Below are 20,038 nucleotides of genomic sequence, written 5' to 3' on the forward strand. Positions count from 1 at the left end.
TGAAGATCCGATAAGTAGTTCAAAAGTTATGTATAGAAAGGTGTCAACGTTGAGAATCGGATGATGGATTTTTATGGCCGGATCTCACTTATCTGTATGAAAACTATGTCTGGATCTAACATCCGTCCCATCGCTGGATAGGTAATTGAAAGACCTTTCAAATGCGTCTAAAATTTTGAAGATCTGGCAACCTTTCCTCGAGTTTGTTTGTTTTTTTGACCACTTAAGTAATATTTATGTACTTTTTTGAAATCGGATCTCACTTATCTGTATAAAAAAGACCTTTCAAACGCGTCTTAAATTTTGAAGATCTGGCAACCCTGTTTCGAGTTATGACCATTTAAGAGCGAGTTTTTCACCAATGTGTAACAGGTCGTATCGAGGTGCTCCGATTTGGATGAAACTTTCAGCGTTTGTTTGTCTATATATTAGATGAACTCATGCCAAGTATGAGCCCTCTACGACAAAGGGAAGTGGGGTAAAACGGGCTTTGAAATTTGAGGTCGAAAAAACATAAAAAAAATAAAAATTTACAACCCCAATACTTCTAACTTACGTGAAATTGTCCGAGGATTCCGAAAATGACAAAATTGAGAGCAAAAAGTGCCGCTATGGCGGCCTACAGGACAAAACTAAGAAATCAGGAGGAAATCCAGTTTCGCGAAAACTTAGTACGTAGCCTTATGTATGGGACAAACTTCAAATGCGTTTTTCTCAGCTTGTTTTTGCATATGGGACATTTATGCGAACATGGGCAGTATAGTACCTTTTGAAAAAGTAAGCGAGATTTTATCATTAATGAGAATATTATTTTCAGATATTTTATGTTTTACATTTTTGGGTAGGAGTGAGGAAGGCACCAACCACAAAAGTGGATTAAGTTAGTTTTTTTTTCTTTATAAACTATTGTGTTTCATATGTTTATATAGAACCTTTCAGAAAAACTCTAGAGTTGACCATTTCAGGGTCGGATATTTGAGACAAAAGTGTGGAAGGCAAAACTAGGCAGAATTGAGGTAATTTCTGTGGTACCAACTATTTATTATAGGACCTTTTGAAAAAGTTAGCAAAAATTCATATTTGACTTTTGTTTATCGCATTAGGGCCATTAGGCAAATGCCAATGCGCAAATACAATAAAATTTCTGGTAGAGTAAAAGTGCATCAGTAAAAATATTCAAAACAATATTTAAGATTCTCACGATATCTGAATTGGCTAAAATTTGGGATGAAGACTCCAAAGGTCTAAAGAAACCGCGAATTGACCACCATTTTGAACTACAAATTCCCAGATCAATTTAACGTTCACATCAACCAGAGCCTGCAGCACCCAAATATTTGTTTCGCACTTTTTGGTAACTTTGAAACTAAAGGAACTATCGATATAATTTTTAACACTTTCCTTTAGCTACCATCTTCAGAAGGATTTCAGAATTAGAATTCGTAAGTTCTATAATTTTGGATTGAGAAGACAACAATTTCTCTGGTTGCTGTGTACCCATAAATCATTTTCAGATTCATCATATTTGAGATCAAAGACTCTGAAAATGTAATACTTTACAAATTCTACTGAATATAGCGATACAGGGCGAATTGAAATCAATTAATATCATTAAGAAAAAGAGACAATACCAAAAAAATGTTCAAAACTGGGATAATTTGAGGCTGAACTTAAAAAAAAAAATTGTAAATCATTAACAAACGCTTGCACTATCGTAAGCGCTACGACACAACGAAAAAACTCATTTTCTCCATTCAATTAAAAGCCCAAAGTGCATTGCTAATGTACAACTGCAGTACATGAAGCGGTCTAGTCACAACCCTATCAATAAATACGTGAGTATATTTCAATTCCAAGTTCACCCACTGGAAATTAATTACGAATCGTCTCCGTTACGTTCGTTTAATGTTTTAGTAGGTAAGATTACACACATTGCATCGCCGTCTGTTTATTTGGGTTTTGGGTCGTAAAGCCCCAGCAACCGTTCCGCATCACTAGAAAAGTCTCCGTCTCCGTCATCTTCTGCTGGTGGGTCCTCTGCGATGACCTCTGACGGCCACCCACAGATATACCTACCAGCACAGGTGCAGCAATCTTCGCGCTTCGTGTTCCGAAAAGAAACGACGCTCGCGGCGTCGGTACGAATCCATTTACCAACAAGCATAATAATTGTAACAAATAGTCGAAAGAAAAAAAAAACGTTCACGAAGAGTGGACGTAATCACCGAACGATGGTTGTTTTTTTTTCGGCGAGGGTCCTCCTTCGACGCTGGCCTCACCGTCTCGGCGGTCAGTGGTGTGAAAACTGTCGGACCAGTTGGATCGCGCGATCGTGAGTGGTGGTGAAAACATGGTGTTGCGTTGCTTAATGTTTGAGCAATCATGAAGGAGAAAATCGAAAAAGGTCGCAAGACGGGGTCCAAAGTTCTGGACGCGATTCTGTGCCGCAGTGGGTCCCGCCAGAGTCCGCTCGTTGACGGTGGAGGAGGATCGGCAGCGCCGTCAACGTCGAGCGCTGTTGAGTCTGCTGAAACGCAAACTTCACCGAGGTCTGGTTGAGCAGCAGCAGCTGTCCATATCAGTTTTGGCTTACATAAGGCCCGATTACCGCACAATTATTATTAGCAAACTGATCGTTGTCGTCGTCCTAGTCGTCGTGTAATTGAGCACTAATTGCAGCGTTTGTTTCCTTCTCCCTTGATTTACAGGCCTAGTATGTCCCACGGAACTGGGTTGGGCCAAGAACGCTACCAAGAGCGAGACTTTGTACTGTCCACGACGGAGGAGTTTGTCAAGAAGTTCAACGGAACACGCGCAATTACCAAGGTGAGTACTCCAGCCGGGAAGTTCTCGGGCGGTATAGCTATTCCTAGGTTGTTGACTGACTTGTTTGAGCTAAAGGCCTCATGACGTGAGCTCGTCTCGAAGTGCGACGCAAATTGTGTTTCGACGAGGGTCATTTTAGCACACTTGGCTAATTAAATCTCGCATAAACTGTTTACCTGCATGGAAGGCAATTAATCGTGCATCACGTATAAGGGAAAATCACAAAATATCGTCAAAGTTAAACTAGCAAATGCCATACTAAAAATCGAACAATAACACATTATTGTTGCGGTTATTACCAGGTTCAAACCAAAAAAAAACAGATCGGCGAAAGGCTACCACCGTCTTTGCGCTTTCATGCGGATGATCTTCACGCATGTGTGTGTCCTTGAGCGGTTGTTGTTGTTGTTGAGCGCAATGAGCAATGTTATTATACCTGCCGTGGAGACTCTGCATGTCGACACACCAGAGCGGAAGTATGCACTACTGACTGGTGGCGCTAACCGCGTACAAAAGTCGCAAGTGGAATGATTCGAAAAGTTTCGATTGAAACGCTGGTTTTATTCGGGTTATTTTGAGAGATACATGGCCCCTTAAGCCTTTCTCGCTCGAAAAATGAACTTCCTAATAGAGGAGAAAATCGTGACGTCAGAAATGAACTCAAATCACTCAAAGTTCATTCCTCTATAAGAGGAGAAAAGCAACTCGCGACAAAATTTTGAGGCTAGGAATTTTGACAGGTGGGTCATTCCACCTGAAGTGTGCAAGAAAAAATACAAATTTGAAAATTACCCTCTCCGATCCTGCTCAAATTTGGCAGGGCTGTTGATACTATCAAAACATGCAAGAATCCCGAATTTCGTCCAAATCGGACCACCCCCTCAATTTTGGTACCTCCCCAAAAAGTCGACTTTTTGGCGATTTTTGAGCAAAACCCCTATTTTCAAATGGCGATATCTCAGGAACCACAAATCTTAGAAGGTCGATCTTAAGCTCAACTTTGAAGGAAATCGGACGTAGAATCCATTTCCGTGATCAACATTTCGATTAAGATGTTTTTTCTACCTGTATTGCGCAATTGAAAACTTTAAATGGCCGTATCTCAAAACAGCCCTATTTCTTTTTTTAAATTGTACCTCACCATCGCATTCCCCTGCCAATTTTACATAAGAATCACTTATTGACAGAAAGGAATATGTTTCGTTCCAGAGATATCGAATTTTAAAGTTTGGAGTTTTTGAAATTACCTAAATCAGTTTCATTCGCCGCATCTGCTAGACGCACACTGGCGCACTGATAAATATTTACTACCTGGTGTTCTGGGAGATGATTTATTTATTTTATTATTTTAAACAATTTGAAAATAACTAATACATTTAACAATCTATATATTTTTCAAGGAATATTTACTGGCTAATTTTTAATGCACTCTTTTTCCTGAATTGATATTATTGTAATAGAACCGTATTAGAGCTGGCTGTAGCAGTTGAAATAATTTTCATGGACACTGAACTATCATTGACTGGCATGGCAGAATGAATTCTAGTTCCTTGTCAATTTGCACGGTATGCTAACCGTTTCAGAGTACCCCCGAGGCCAGCACTAGGGCCTATGCCATGGAAGGTAAAGAAATAGTTCCATTCAGCAATTCTCCATATCCAGCTTTATGCTTCAAAAGATTGATCATATAAAACCGATTTTAATACTGTGAGCTAGCTCCATCTGATTAATAGATGATTTTGTTCATGCCTTGTACAATAAATTAACAAACAAAATGGTTCGAAATCATTTCAACTAAATTTTGGGAATTAGCTGCTTCGCAGTAAATAAGTTTTGTGATTTTTTACATTTATCTGTTTTATACTTTCCAAAAATCCTCCTCCTACTCCTTTTTATCGTTTTTTCACGAGAATTAAACCTATAAACAATTTTTGTTCAGTGTTAGTTAAAAGATCAATTACAATTCCTTGCTAGATCTGCCGAAAATAAATTCGAAACACAACTTTCTACGTATAAATCTTCCATGGGTGTTCTCAATTTTGCCGTGCACCGTATAGGTACAAATATTTTTATTTATTTTTTTAAACAAATAAACATTCACGATTATACTCCAGTTTCCAACAGTGTTGTACATAATTTTTTTGCCTAATTTGATAATGATTATTTGTGATGAAATCTTATTTCAATTAATAACCAGGTAGAAGTTATTGATCAACGCGTGTATGCTTCTAGCAGATGCGGCGAATGAAGCTGATTTAGGTAATCTCAAAAACTCAAAACTTTAAAATCGATATCTCTGGAAAGAAAAATATTCCTTTCTGTCAATAAGTGATTCTTATGTAAAATTGGCAGGGGAATGCGATGGTGAGGTCAAATTTAAAAAATAAATAGGGCTGTTTTGAGATACGGCCATTTAAAGTTTTCAATTGCGCAATACAGGTAGAAAAAACATCTTAATCGAAATGTTGATCACGGAAATGGATTCTACGTCCGATTTCCTTCAAAATTGAGCTTAAGACCGACCTTCTAAGATTTGTGGTTCCTGAGCTATCGCCGTTTGAAAATAGGGGTTTTGCTCAAAAATCACCAAAATGTCGACTTTTTGGGGAGGTACCAAAATTGAGGGGGTGGTCCGATTTGGACGAAATTCGGGATTGTGGCATGTTTTGATAGTATCAACAGCCCTGCCAAATTTGAGCAGGATCGGAGAGGGTAATTTTCAAGTGCTGTTCCGCTTCAGATGGAATAACCCAGGTATGATTTTCATAAAGTTTTCGCCTCCTTTTCTCTCCCACAGAAAACTGGGGACAATGTAGCTGTCAAACTAGGCCAAAATGTTAAAGTCACTCACAAAATTAACTTTGAGTGATTTGAGTTCATTTCTGACGTCACGATTTTCTCCTCTATTCGACGTTCACCTTCACGTATAAATATCGGCTCAGAATCGATGTTAATCGAAAAAAAAATCACTCGATTATCTCGGCATTGGCTGAACTGATTTTTCCCGCATAATAATCTCATTCAATCCATCTTGGGGTCCCATAATTCCCTGATGAAAATAGTAAAATTTAGATAAGTACTTCAAAATTTACGATACAAACTATTTTGGTAACAGTCCACAAGATTTTAAAAAGGAAGTCGTCATGTAATTGAATATTTAACTCTTTTAAATGTTAGTCGTGATTTCGAAATTTGCAAAAAACAATCGTCAATTGTTTATTTTTTAACATACTGAAAATTGGACCATTAGTTGCTTAGACATAGAAAGCTTCAATTTTCCTTTTTTTTTAAACCGCTGTATCTCAGAAACCAGAGGTCCAATCTTTAATGTTTCTTAGACAAGTTTATAGAGAAGTATAGTTTATACTTCTCTAAACAAATATTTTCGGAAATGGACACAATTTTTGAAATCGAAAACCCTATTTTTTTATTTTGAATCAAATTTAAAGCGCACTTTATCAAAAAAAATTAATGTACTTTCCATTTGCTAATTTTATTGGACATTTAAAACTGGAGCGGTCGTGGCTGAATGGTTACGATGTTCGCTTTATAAGCGAATGGTTCTGGGTTCGATACCCATCTGCTCCCAACGAGAAAGTTCTGGACTCATTGAATTTGGAATTAATGAAAAAAACTTCAGCTCACGGCGGGGTTCGATCCCCTGTCCTTAGGATTGGCAAGCAAAATGCTTTCCACTTTACCGTGGAGCATTAGTAGCTTTAATAGGAATTAGACTGATATAGTTGAATCCAAGAAACGGACGAGAATAAAGTTGAATGCAAGTTGAATATCAGAACATACAAGAATGCATTGCATTGCATGCATGCAGGCGCATTTGAAATGAACCTACATTACCTCGCTATAAATAGCCTGGGCGACTGCTAGAATTCATCCAATAAGAGATGAGAAGAATTGAAAGCATTCCCATTAGAAATGAGAACACACGAAGAATTCGAACAACAATGTCAACGGTCGTTACCACTCGCCTAGGGTGGCTCCTCAGACCATTCACCTTCCCAAAAACCGTCCAACTCCAAGCGAAACTTACTTGAGGATACCGTGGAGATTTTCCCTTAATACTCTTAAAAAAGTGGAGCATCAACACTTCCCGTCTTCCAATTCCCTTTCCTTGTCCCTGGTGCGCGGTGGAGATGGGAGCGGCCGGCAATGGACGGCTGCCATGGTGGTGAGAATCTGGTTCAGGTGGAATTGGTTCTATTCCCAATTATCGATTCCTAGGCAACTTGAGCTTAGACAATCATCACATCACATGTCGAAAATCCAGTCTGCAATCCGCTAAAATCACCGTCTCCTAGCGAAGCGAAGCGAAGCTAATTTTATTGGACATTTAAAACTGATTTAAAACAAATTAAACTAAGCTTATCATTTTTTCAAAAAAACAACTCGTTTGAAAAAAAAAATAATTGGCGGCAAAGTTTTTTCCGTTCTTCTCTATGGCTCAAATGTTGCGGACTTTGTCCCTTTTATACATAACCTAAAAAAAAATTAAAATAAATTTTGAAATTCCCGGGAAATTGGAAAAATATTTTTTAATTCCTGGAATTTCCAGGATCGCGGGATATTGTTGGAATAATCATAAAAAAAAACTATTTTTCAATACAGTTATAAAATTTTTAAAGCCCGAAATCATTGAATTAGTTGAATTTTAATCAACCACAATTGTGTTTTAATGTGATTCAAATTAAATAAGTTAAAAAAAAACAAACAAATGAAATCACAAGTTTAAAAAATGTAGCCTAACATATGAAAAGGTCGTATGAAACTTTAAAATGCCGGAAATGTCTGGAAATATTTTTATCGCATTCCTCGGACAATTTTACGTAACGTACAACAAAAATGGAAGGAGTTCATTAACAGGATTCCGAGATATGATTTTTTGAAAATAAAATCCGGGTTTTTCGACGCGCCACGCGCAAAAACGGGAAAATGACGAAATCGGCAAAAAAACTACTTTTTTCACTAAAACTGCGATAACTTTAAAATTTTAGCGATGTTCTATACATGTTTGGGTACTTAAATTTTCGTAATTGAAAGACGCAACATTGGAAATTCCTCTCCATAAATGTTATCTAGCATGAATGGACCCCGGGCCATCCAGAAATCATGAATACATTTTTTTTTAATTTTAGGCGGCTCACTCTCCCCTCGTGGAAGTTTGTTCATAATTCTCATATTATTTTTTTTCCTAAGAAGCGTAGCCATTTCCTTCCTAGCACCACCCCCATCCTCACTTGGCTTATGGACGGCCCCTTATCCGCAAATTTAAAAACTAAAAAAAAGATTTTTTTAAAAATTAAAAGGGTTTAGAAAAGTTCTAAAAATTAAAAAAAAATCTAACAATTTTATAAGTTCAAAAATTTCAAACAATTCAATAATTTAAAAAATAAATAAAAAAAATCATTTTTTTTTAATTTTAGGCGACTCCCTCTCCCCTCGTGGACGTTGGTTCATAATGCTTATATTTTTTTTTTTTCCTAAGAAGCGTAGCCATTTACTAGCACTTCCCCCCCCCCCCCCCATCCTCACTTGGCTTATGGACGGCCCCTTATTCGAAAATAAAAAAAAATAAAAAAAATCAAAGAGTTTAAAAAATTCAAAAAATAAAAAATTAAACTATGTAATAAGTTCAAAAATTTCAAACAATTAAATAATTAAAAAAAAACAAAAAAAAACTTTGTTTTTTAAATCAATGATTTCTTAAACTTGACAAAATTCAACATATCACCTAAAGTATTAATAATTCTTAATTTTTGAAATTCTTAAAATATTTATTTTCTTTGAATTTTTTTAAATTTAAATTTGGAAATTTTTTGAAGCTTTTGAATGTTTTAATTTTTTTTAAGTATTAGAATTTTTTAAAGCTTTAAAATTTTTAAATACTTAAATTTTTTAAAACACATATTGAAATTTTCTTGATCAGTGCAATAATTACCACGTTAGTATTACCCTAAAGTAAACATTCTGGGACTTCCCCATTTTTTAACTTCTGGAAGTTTACTAAAGCAACTTGGTGTTACGAGTTTTTTTCACTCCACGACGTACTTTTTCATCCCCAGTAAGGTCATCATTTGAGCGTACCTACTATTTGCATCGACTTGGCAAACAATCCACTCCCAATCTACACAGCATCCCATCCCACCAAGTACCCGTGACAATGCAACTAATCTCCAACTCTTCTACCTTCTTCTCTTCCCGCACACCCCTTCCAGATCCTGATCGCCAACAATGGCATCGCCGCGGTCAAGTGTATGCGCTCGGTGCGCCGCTGGTCGTACGAGATGTTCAAAAACGAGCGCGCCGTCCGCTTCGTGGTCATGGTCACGCCGGAGGACCTCAAGGCGAACGCCGAGTACATCAAGATGGCCGACCACTACGTGCCGGTTCCGGGCGGATCGAACAACAACAACTACGCCAACGTCGAGCTCATCGTGGACATTGCGCTGCGCACGCAGGTCCAGGCCGTCTGGGCCGGTTGGGGCCACGCGTCCGAGAACCCGAAACTGCCCGAGCTGCTGCACAAGAAGGGGCTGGTGTTTCTGGGGCCGCCGGAGCGGGCCATGTGGGCACTTGGGGACAAGGTGGCCTCGTCGATTGTGGCACAAACGGCGGAGATTCCTACGCTGCCGTGGTCGGGGTCTGAGCTGAAGGCGCAGTACAGTGGCAAGAAGATCAAGATTTCCAGTGACCTGTTTGCGCGGGGTTGCGTCACGACGTCGGAGCATGGTTTGGTGGCGGCGGCCAAGATTGGCTACCCGGTTATGATCAAGGCGTCCGAGGGTGGTGGCGGCAAGGGAATTCGACGGGTTGATTGCGCGGATGAGTTCCCGGCGCTGTTCCGACAGGTGCAGGCCGAGGTGCCTGGTTCGCCGATTTTCGTGATGAAGTTGGCGCGTGGGGCGAGACATTTGGAGGTGCAACTGTTGGCCGATCAGTACGGAAATGCGATCAGTTTGTTTGGGCGTGATTGCTCGATTCAGCGTCGTCACCAGAAGATTATTGAGGAAGCGCCGGCCATCATTGCCGAGCCGGAGGTGTTTGAGGACATGGAGAAGGCAGCGGTTCGGTTGGCCAAGATGGTGGGGTATGTGAGTGCGGGGACGGTTGAATATCTGTACGATGCCGAGGGTCGGTACTTTTTCCTGGAGTTGAATCCTCGTCTTCAGGTGGAGCATCCGTGTACGGAAATGGTTGCGGAGGTGAATTTGCCCGCCTGTCAGCTGCAGATTGGAATGGGCATTCCGCTGTATAGGATTAAGGACATTCGGCTGCTGTACGGAGAAAATCCGTGGGGATCTTCGGTAATTGATTTCGACAATCCGAACAACAAGCCACGACCACGTGGACACGTCATTGCGGCGCGTATCACTTCGGAGAATCCGGACGAGGGCTTCAAGCCCAGCTCGGGTACGGTGCAGGAGTTGAACTTCCGATCGAGCCAGAACGTGTGGGGTTACTTTAGTGTGGCCGCGTCCGGTGGACTGCACGAGTTTGCCGATTCCCAGTTTGGACATTGCTTCTCGTGGGGTGAAAATCGACAAATGGCGCGTGAGAATTTGGTGATTGCGCTGAAGGAACTCTCGATTCGGGGTGACTTCCGTACGACGGTGGAATATCTGATTACGCTGCTGGAGACGAACAGCTTCTTGGAGAATACCATCGACACGGCTTGGCTGGACGCGTTGATCGCCGAGCGGGTGCAATCGGACAAACCGGACATTATTCTGGGTGTGATTTGTGGTGCGTTGCACATTGCCGATCGGAAGATTACGGATGCTTTTACGAGCTTCCAGACTTCGATGGAGAAGGGACAGATTCAGGCGGCAAATACGCTGACGAACGTGGTTGACGTGGAGTTGATCAACGAGAGCATTCGCTACAAGGTGCAAGCGGCCAAGAGTGGGCTGAACACGTACTTCCTGGTTATGAACGGATCGTTCAAAGAAGTTGAGGTTCATCGACTGTCTGACGGTGGAATGCTGATTTCGCTGGATGGATCCAGCTATACGACGTACATGAAGGAAGAAGTCGATCGCTACCGGATCGTTATTGGCAATCAGACGTGCGTTTTTGACAAAGAGAACGATCCTTCGGTGCTGCGATCGCCATCGGCTGGAAAGCTGATCAATCTGCTCATTGAAGACGGTGCCCACGTGAACAAGGGCCAACCGTTTGCCGAGATTGAAGTGATGAAGATGGTCATGACGCTGACGGCCGGTGAAACCGGCAGTATTTCGTTTGTACGACGACCTGGAGCTGTGCTGGATGCCGGTTCTCTCCTCGGACACCTGGAACTGGACGATCCTTCGCTGGTAACGAAAGCACAACCGTACAAGAACCCTTGGCCACTGACCGGTGACTCCGTACAAATGCCCGAGAAGCTCAACCGTGTTCACTCGTCGTACAAGATGATCCTCGAGAACACACTCGCTGGTTACTGCCTGCCAGATCCGTACAATGCACCACGTCTCCGAGAAATCATCGAAAAGTTCATGCAAAGCTTGCGCGATCCTTCGCTGCCACTGCTCGAGCTGCAGGAAGTGATCGCTTCCATTTCCGGACGCATCCCCCTTTCGGTGGAGAAGAAAATTCGCAAGCTGATGCAACTGTACGAGCGCAACATCACCAGCGTGCTGGCCCAGTTCCCCTCGCAGCAGATTGCGTCCGTGATTGACATGCACGCGGCCACCCTGCAGAAGCGCACCGATCGCGACGTGTTCTTCCTGACGACGCAGGGCATCGTCCAGCTGGTGCAGCGCTACCGTAACGGAATCCGCGGCCGCATGAAGGCTGCCGTGCACGAACTGTTGCGCCAGTACTACGCCGTTGAATCTCAGTTCCAGCACGGACACTACGACAAGTGCGTCGCGGCCATCCGGGACAAACACAAGGACAACATGGACGTCGTCGTCGGGACGATCTTTTCCCACAGCCAGGTGGCGAAGAAGAACCTGCTGGTGACGCTGCTCATCGATCATCTGTGGGCGAACGAACCCGGGCTTACGGACGAATTGGCCGCCACTTTGAGCGAACTTACCTCGCTGAACCGTGCGGAACACTCGCGTGTGGCGCTTCGCGCTCGACAGGTCCTGATCGCTGCCCACCAGCCGGCTTACGAGCTGCGTCACAACCAGATGGAGTCCATCTTCCTGTCGGCCGTTGACATGTACGGGCACGACTTCCACCCGGAGAACCTGCAGCGGTTGATCCTGTCGGAGACGTCCATCTTTGACATTCTGCACGACTTCTTCTACCACTCGAACCGCGCAGTGTGTAATGCCGCGCTGGAGGTTTACGTCCGTCGGGCGTACACGTCGTACGATCTGACCTGCCTGCAGCATCTGGAGCTGTCCGGCGAAGTCCCGCTGGTGCACTTCCAGTTCCTACTGCCGACGGCGCATCCCAACCGTTACAAGTGAGTTTCTTCTCCGCTTGTAGAGTTGACTTCATTCTAACGCTTTCTCCCCTTCCAGACTCCTCCCGGACGGCACCGAGTCGGACAACCTGACCGACTCGTTCATGCGCACCGGCTGCATGGCGGCGTTCGACTCGTACGAGCACTTTACCCAGTACTCGGACGAGATCCTCGACCTGCTCGAGGACATGGCCTCGACGGCGTTCGTCAACCCGAAGATGCTGGAGGCGGTCGAGGCGGGCGACTCGGACCGGCGCATGAGCACCTCGATCAACGTGTCCATCTCGGAGCAGGTGTCGGGCGCGTCGGTCGTGAGCACCGAGGGAGCGGTTGGTAAGTTAAAACTACACGATGAAGGGTTTTGGGAAAACTAAAACGGAGATTTGTTTTGTTGTGCAGCACCCCACCCGGCGGAAGCGATCCACATTCTGAGCATTGCCGTGCGCGACATGGGCGACATGGACGATCTGCAGATGGAGGCGGTGTTTGGGGCGTTCTGTGCGCAGCACCGGGAGGAGCTGCTGAGCCGGCGGGTGCGCCGCATTACGTTTGCCGCGTTGAAGAAGTGAGTTGGTGCTGGGTGGGTTGGAAAAGGAAGATGTTTTGTAATTTTTGGGTTTTTGTGTTTGCAGGCGTCAATTCCCCAAGTTCTTTACGTACCGTGCGCGAGATAACTTTGAGGAGGATCGAATCTACCGCCATCTGGAGCCGGCGTGTGCCTTCCAGCTGGAGTTGAACCGCATGCGTACGTACGATTTGGAGGCGTTGCCGACGGCGAATCAGAAGATGCACCTGTATCTGGGACGAGCTAAGGTGCCCAAGGGTCAGGAGGTTACCGATTTCCGGTTCTTTATTCGCTCGATCATCCGTCACTCGGATCTGATCACGAAGGAGGCGTCGTTCGAGTACCTGCAGAACGAAGGCGAGCGAGTGCTGCTGGAAGCGATGGACGAGCTGGAGGTGGCCTTTTCGCATCCTCAGGCCAAGCGCACCGACTGCAATCACATCTTCCTGAACTTTGTCCCGACGGTCATCATGGACCCGGCCAAGATTGAGGAATCGGTCACCAAGATGGTGCTCCGGTACGGACCCCGGCTGTGGAAGCTGCGTGTGCTGCAGGCCGAGCTGAAGATGGTCATCCGACAGAACACGCAATCGCCCACTACCTCAGTTCGCCTTTGTATTGCCAACGACTCAGGGTACTTTTTAGACATAGCGATGTACACCGAAGTGACCGATCCGGAGACGCACGTGATCAAATTCCAGGCGTACGGCAGCCGGCAGGGACCGCTGCACATGTTGCCGATTTCGTCGCCGTACATGACCAAAGACTACCTGCAGCAGAAGCGCTTCCAGGCGCAGTCGAACGGAACGACGTACGTGTACGACATCCCGGACATGTTCCGCCAGATGACGGAGCGGCTGTGGAAGGAGTTTTCCAAGGCCCGGCCTACGGAGGACATTCGGATTCCGGAGAAGATTCTGCTCGTTTGCAACGAGCTCGTACTCAAGGGTGACACGCTGGAAGAAATCCAGCGATTGCCGGGTGAAAACAACGTCGGAATGGTGGCGTGGCGCATCGTGCTGGCCACTCCGGAGTTCCCCGAGGGTCGTGAAATCGTCGTGATTGCGAACGACTTGACGTACTTTATTGGTTCGTTCGGTCCGCAGGAGGATCTGCTGTTCTACAAAGCTTCCGAGTTGTCGCGGCAGCGCAAATGTCCGAGGATCTACATTTCGGTGAACAGTGGAGCAAGAATTGGGCTCGCCGAAGAGGTGAAATCGCTGTTCAAGATCGCATGGGAGGATCCGGATGAGCCGGAGAAGGGCTTCAAGTATCTCTACCTGACGACGGAGGACTACAGCAAGATTGCCAACACAAATTCGGTGCGTGCCATTCTGATCGAGGACGAAGGCGAGCAGCGGTACAAGATTACCGATATCATCGGCAAAACGGACGGGCTGGGTGTGGAGAATCTGCGCAACGCCGGTATGATTGCCGGAGAGACCTCGCGGGCGTACGAAGACGTGGTGACCATTTCGATGGTAACGTGCCGAACGATCGGTATCGGATCGTACCTGGTCCGGTTGGGCCAACGTGTCATTCAGATCGAAAACTCGCACATCATCCTGACCGGATTTTCCGCGTTGAACAAGCTGCTTGGCCGCAAGGTGTACGCCTCGAACAACCAGCTCGGTGGCATCCAGATCATGCACAACAACGGCGTCACGCACAAGACCGAAGCTCTCGACCTGGACGGTGTCTACACGATCCTGTACTGGCTCTCTTACATTCCGGACGTGCGCGGCGGTACGCTGCCCATCGTCACCGCCAGTGACCCGATCGAGCGGCCAATCGATTTCATGCCCACCAAGGCGCCGTACGATCCCCGCTGGATGCTTGCTGGCCGAGTTAATCCCGCGAACCCTTCCGAGTGGGAAACGGGCTTCTTCGATCGGGGCACCTGGTCCGAAATCATGGAACCGTGGGCCCAAACCGTCGTGGTGGGTCGCGCCAAGCTCGGTGGCATCCCGGTGGGCGTGATCGCCGTCGAAACTCGAACCGTTGAGCTGACCATCCCGGCCGATCCCGCAAACCTCGACTCCGAGGCGAAAACATTCCAACAGGCCGGCCAGGTGTGGTTCCCCGACTCGTCCTACAAGACGGCCCAGGCCATCAAGGACTTTGGCCGCGAAGAGCTGCCGCTGATCATCCTGGCCAACTGGCGAGGATTCTCCGGTGGACAGAAAGGTACGCCGGAGATCTTGCTTTCAGTTTGAAATTTCTGACGTCCTTTTTCTTTCAGACATGTACGAGCAGATCGTCAAGTTCGGCGCGTACATCGTGGACGGCCTGCGCGAGTACAACCAACCCGTGGTGGTGTACCTGCCGCCGAACGCGGAACTCCGCGGCGGTGCGTGGGCCGTGCTCGACCCGACCATCAACCCGCGCTTCATGGAGACGTACGCCGACCCGGAGTCGCGCGCCGGGGTGCTCGAGCCCGAGGGCATCGTCGAGGTCAAGTTCAAGGAGAAAGACATCCTGAAGGCCATCTACCGGCTGGACCCGGTCGTGCTGGACGTGAGTTTTTTCTTAGGTGTTCGAGATGTTGCAACAGAAATTTAATCAACTAATTCTTCCAGCTCAAGCAAAAGATCGCAAACGCGGGCGCCAACAAGGAGGCCGTCACCGAGCTGGAGAACCAGCTGAAGACGCGCGTGACGGCGCTGCTGCACGTGTACCACACCGTGGCGGTGCACTTTGCCGACCTGCACGACACCCCCGAGCGGATGCTCGAGAAGGGCTGCATCAGCGAGATCGTGCCGTGGCGCAGTTCGCGCAGCTACTTCTACTGGCGGTTGCGGCGCATGCTGCTCGAGGAGCACTTTATCAAGCAGATTCTGAGCGCCCAGGACAGCCTGGCGGTGGGGCAGGCTAAGGAGATGCTGCGCCGGTGGTTCGTCGAGGACAAGGGTGCCACCGAGGTGAGGATTCTGGGTTGTTTTGAAATGGCAACAGTTTTTCAAGTGATTTTCGATTGCAGGCCTACCTGTGGGAGAACCACAACGAACCCGTGGTTGAGTGGCTGGAGGGCCAGAAGAAGAGCGATTCCACCGTCTGTCGAAACATTTACGCCGTGAAGAAGGACGCGATTGTGTCGCAAATTCAGAAGGCACTTGAGGTAAGCCAGTTCTCCAATACGCTTAAAAACATTTAGATTATGTCATTTTCCCCAGAAAACTATTCCTCAGAATTTAATACAAATTTAAGAAATTTTACAAATTTTGAAAATTTTACAGATGTAAAATATTTAATTATTTTAGAAAGTTAAAAAAAGTAAGAAATTTTTAAATTTTGATTTTTTTTAATTTTGGAAATTTTAGAGAATTTAAAATTTTTAAAAATAAAAAAATAAAAATTTCCGAATTTTTTAAATTTAAAAAAAAATTAAAAAATTTATAAATTTTAAATTTTTAGAAATTTTAGAAACGTTTAAAAGTTTTGAAATTTAAAAATTTCATAATTTTTTGAAACTTTTGAAATTTTTAAAATTTGGAAATTTAGAAATTTTGATTTTTTTTTGAATTGTAAAAATTTTAGAGAATTTAAATTTTGTTTAAATAAAAAATAGAAATTTCCGAAATTTTTAATTTTTAAGAAAATTTATAAAATTCATATATTTTAAATTTTTAGAAATTTTAGAAACTTTTGAAAGTTTTAAAATTTAGAAATTTTATTATTTTTTAAAACTTTTAAAACTTAAAAATTCTAAAAAATTTAGAAACTTTTGAAATTTTTGAAATTTAGAAATTTTAGAAACTTTTGAAATTAAAAATTTAGAATTTTTTTTTTAAATTTCAGAAATTTTGGGATCTATTTGTTCCCAAAATTTCTGAAATTAAAAAAAAAAATTAGGAATTTTAGAAATTTTAAAAATTTTAAAATATTAGGAATTTTAAAACTTTTGGAGCTTGAAGTTTTGGAAATTTCTACAATTTCTAAATTGTCTAAAATTTCCAAAATTTCAAAAAAAAATCAAAACTTCCAAAATTTTCAAATTTTGAAAATTTCTAAAATTCTAACAATTTCAAAATTGTCTACAACTTCCAAAATTTCTGAAAATTCTAAAAGTTCTAAAACATTAAAAAATTTAGGAATTTTAGAAATTTTAAAAATTTTAAAATATTAGGAATTTTAAAACTTTTGGAGCTTTGAAGTTTTGGAAATTTCTACAATTTCTAAATTGTCTAAAATTTCCAAAATTTCAAAAAAAATCAAAACTTCCAAAATTTTCAAATTTTGAAAATTTCTAAAATTCTAACAATTTCAAAATTGTCTACAACTTCCAAAATTTCTGAAAATTCTAACATTTCTAAAACATTAAAAACTTTCAAAACTTCCAAAGATTAAAAAAAAATAAGATTTATTAAACATCTAAAATTTCGAAAATTCCGAACATTTCAATTTTTTTAAATTTCTAAAATTCCTAAAATGTGTAAAGTTATAATTTTTTTTTAGAATTTCAAAATTTTCTAATACGGTCGACTCTCTGGCTGTCGATCTTCTCGATATCAATAATTCTCCATCTATCGATGAATTCTTCAGTCCCTTCAATCTGCATACTTTAATTATCTTCATTCCTCGATATTTTCCCTTGCTTAAAGGATCTCTTCCTCGACGGTCCCTTGGATTCTGTTTGCTTTAAAAACCTCTTCCGGTTGTCAATAATTTCACTTTCTCATGGCTTGCATAGACATTTTTCTTGGCGAAACGAAGCTTTGAAGGGTGTTTGACATTAGTTTGTTTTTGTTTGATGGACGTTGCCATGATTCTCTCCCATAGCTGGGTATCAAGAAAAAAATATTTTCAATCGAGTCTTCATTTTGCATCGTTCTGTAAACTGATGATTCTCTTCCTCGACGGTCCCTTGGATATTGACAACCAGAGAGTCGACTGTAAATTCAACTTTTAAAAATTTCTTGAGTTTTCAATTTTTTTGAAATTCTTAAAGAAATAAAATCTGAAATTTCCAATTTTTTTAATAAGATTTTTTTTAAGATTTTCAAAGCTCAAAGCGACAAAGTTCTAAATTTTTCAAAATTTATTAAATTTCCAAAAATTCTAAAGTTAAAAAAAATATAAAATTTTCTAAAATTTTTAAATTATTTAAAATTTTTAAAATTTATAATTTTTTTAAAATTTATATTTTTTTTAAAATTTATAATTTTTTTAAAATTTCTTTAATTCTGCAAATTTCTTAATTTCTAAACTTCAAAATTTCTTAATTTCTATTCTAAATTTCTAAAATTTCTACAATTTCTGAAATTTCTAAACTTTCTAAAGTTTTTAAAATTTCGGAAATTTATATTTTTTTAATTTCTCAAATTTTAAAATCTCTAAGATTTGTAAAATTTCTTAAAATTCTAAAAAATCTTAAGTTTCTTTTTTTGGAATTTCTATTTTTTTTATTTGCAAAGTATCTTAAGTTTATTAAATTTCTTTTAGTATTTAAATTAGTAAATTTTGTTAAATGTGTAAAATTTCTGAAAAATTTCAAATTTTTATTTTTTAAAATTTTAATTCAAAATTTCTTTTTTGTAATTTTGGCAGCTTTGATTTTTTTTGAAAAAAAAAATAAATTTTTTAAAAATTTTGGGATGTTTTGAAATTTTCAAAACTTAAGAAAATTTGAAAATTTTAGAATTTTTTTTAAATTTTTTGAATTGAAAAAAAAATGGAAATTTCAGAAATTTTTAAATTTGAAGAATCTTAAAATTTTAAGAAATTTTAGGAATTTTAGAATTTTTGAAAATTTTGAAATCTTTTAAAGTTTTGTTAATTTAAGAAACGTCTATTTAATTTTATTTTGGAAATTATGATAATCACCACTACAAATATTTCTGGGGACCGGTTCATTCTGGGGAATGATTTTCTGGGGATACAATCAACATTTAAATAAATTCTCCCTCCATTAACCAGGACTGCCCGGAGGCCGCGCTGGATGCCGTCATCGGCCTCTGTCAGGCCCTCTCACCGGCGCACCGTGGCGAGGTCGTCAAAACCCTTTCGCAGCTGGAGTTCACCGAAAAGGAGCACGCCAGCATGGGATGACCGTCGCGCCGGGGCTGCTACAAGTAACGCTCGTCGAGGCGGCGGCCGCGTTGAGTTGAGACTCAAGCTCAACCTCTGTCTTCATCATTTTGGGTGTCGATTATTGCGCGGTTTCACTTGCTTGCCAAATGGAACAGCGCAAGATTTCCGTTCCAAGACAAGAAAAAAAAAAATAATTAAAGAAATGCTTTTGTTTCGTCCGTTTTATTCGATTGTTACAATTGCAAGCAAAAAAAAAAAAACTCCTTGTTCACGTTTCCAGCGAGAGTGAATTAAAACCAAGCCTGTTTCTAATTATATTAGACTGTACTAAAAGGAAAGAACGAGAAGTTGTAGCTAGTAAGAATATATCTATTCACAAATAGAAGAAGAAGCAAGCTTCAATTTAAAAACATTGATCAAACAAAGCGGTTCATAGTGTTAGACTAATTTATTGTTGAAACGAAACATCAATCAACATGCAAAACAAAACTAAATTAATCGAGGAAATCAACCCGTTTCCTCGCCGTAGGGTAGTCTGTAAGATGGATAATTGTAAAAAGTAGTTACTTTTAAATCCTCGTTTGCAGCTCGCCAAAAAATACAAATCAAAAACAAATCCCACTTTTTTGTGCTGTTTAGTTACTTCTTCGTTACTCTTCTACCTAGTAAGTGTTACTCTTTCCATGGACGTAAATTAAACCTCTATCTTTTTTTTCTGTGGTTGGTTAGCGTTAGTGCTTTTTTGCAACCGTACGATTAGTTTTTAGGGCACCCGGGTAGCGGATAGAACTAGAACGACGAGAAGTAGAGGAGACAAACTTGTGTGGCGCACTTTACGAAAAACTCTTAAAAAGGGAACTTCAATTTTGTAGATATTTATATACTTTTGCTTTGGAATAACAAAAAAAGAAATTGCGGTCAATCAAAAAAGTATCCACTCATTCAATATAAAACAAATCTTTATTCCATCGCAAGCAAACTAGCATAGCTAAAAGAAACCTGGAGAAGAGGCAGAATTAAGTAAAGAAATAAAAAGGGCTCAGCTCTTCTAGGTAAGCTTGCACACAACGGCTGGACATAATGCAGCGCATCACACACAAACAAACAGACAGAATCTTCAGCAAACACTGTTGTACAAACCAATGGAGATTTGGATAAGTAAATAAATTACTGAATCTAGTGAA

At 41.7% G+C, this 20,038-nt stretch overlaps 1 protein-coding gene across 2 annotated transcripts in view; it reads left to right on the plus strand.

The window, feature by feature from the left end:
* LOC120422293 (acetyl-CoA carboxylase) overlaps positions 1 to 20,038 on the plus strand; it is a 53,071-nt gene extending 33,033 nt beyond the window's left edge. Inside the window, exons 1-10 of one of the 2 annotated variants that reach the window (XM_052711076.1) lie at positions 2,368 to 2,549; positions 2,709 to 2,826; positions 9,057 to 12,259; positions 12,318 to 12,592; positions 12,659 to 12,824; positions 12,892 to 15,011; positions 15,067 to 15,341; positions 15,404 to 15,745; positions 15,805 to 15,942; positions 18,741 to 20,038. In XM_052711076.1, coding sequence (XP_052567036.1) covers positions 2,383 to 2,549; positions 2,709 to 2,826; positions 9,057 to 12,259; positions 12,318 to 12,592; positions 12,659 to 12,824; positions 12,892 to 15,011; positions 15,067 to 15,341; positions 15,404 to 15,745; positions 15,805 to 15,942; positions 18,741 to 18,872 — 6,936 coding nt within the window. In that variant the 5' untranslated portion in view covers positions 2,368 to 2,382 and the 3' untranslated portion in view covers positions 18,873 to 20,038. Of the gene's footprint in view, positions 1 to 2,367; positions 2,550 to 2,708; positions 2,827 to 9,056; positions 12,260 to 12,317; positions 12,593 to 12,658; positions 12,825 to 12,891; positions 15,012 to 15,066; positions 15,342 to 15,403; positions 15,746 to 15,804; positions 15,943 to 18,740 lie in introns of those variants that run through there. The other variant, XM_039585686.2, reaches the window with a different exon arrangement.

Source organism: Culex pipiens, chromosome 3, assembly GCF_016801865.2.
Source record: "Culex pipiens pallens isolate TS chromosome 3, TS_CPP_V2, whole genome shotgun sequence".
Taxonomy (NCBI): domain Eukaryota; kingdom Metazoa; phylum Arthropoda; class Insecta; order Diptera; family Culicidae; genus Culex; species Culex pipiens.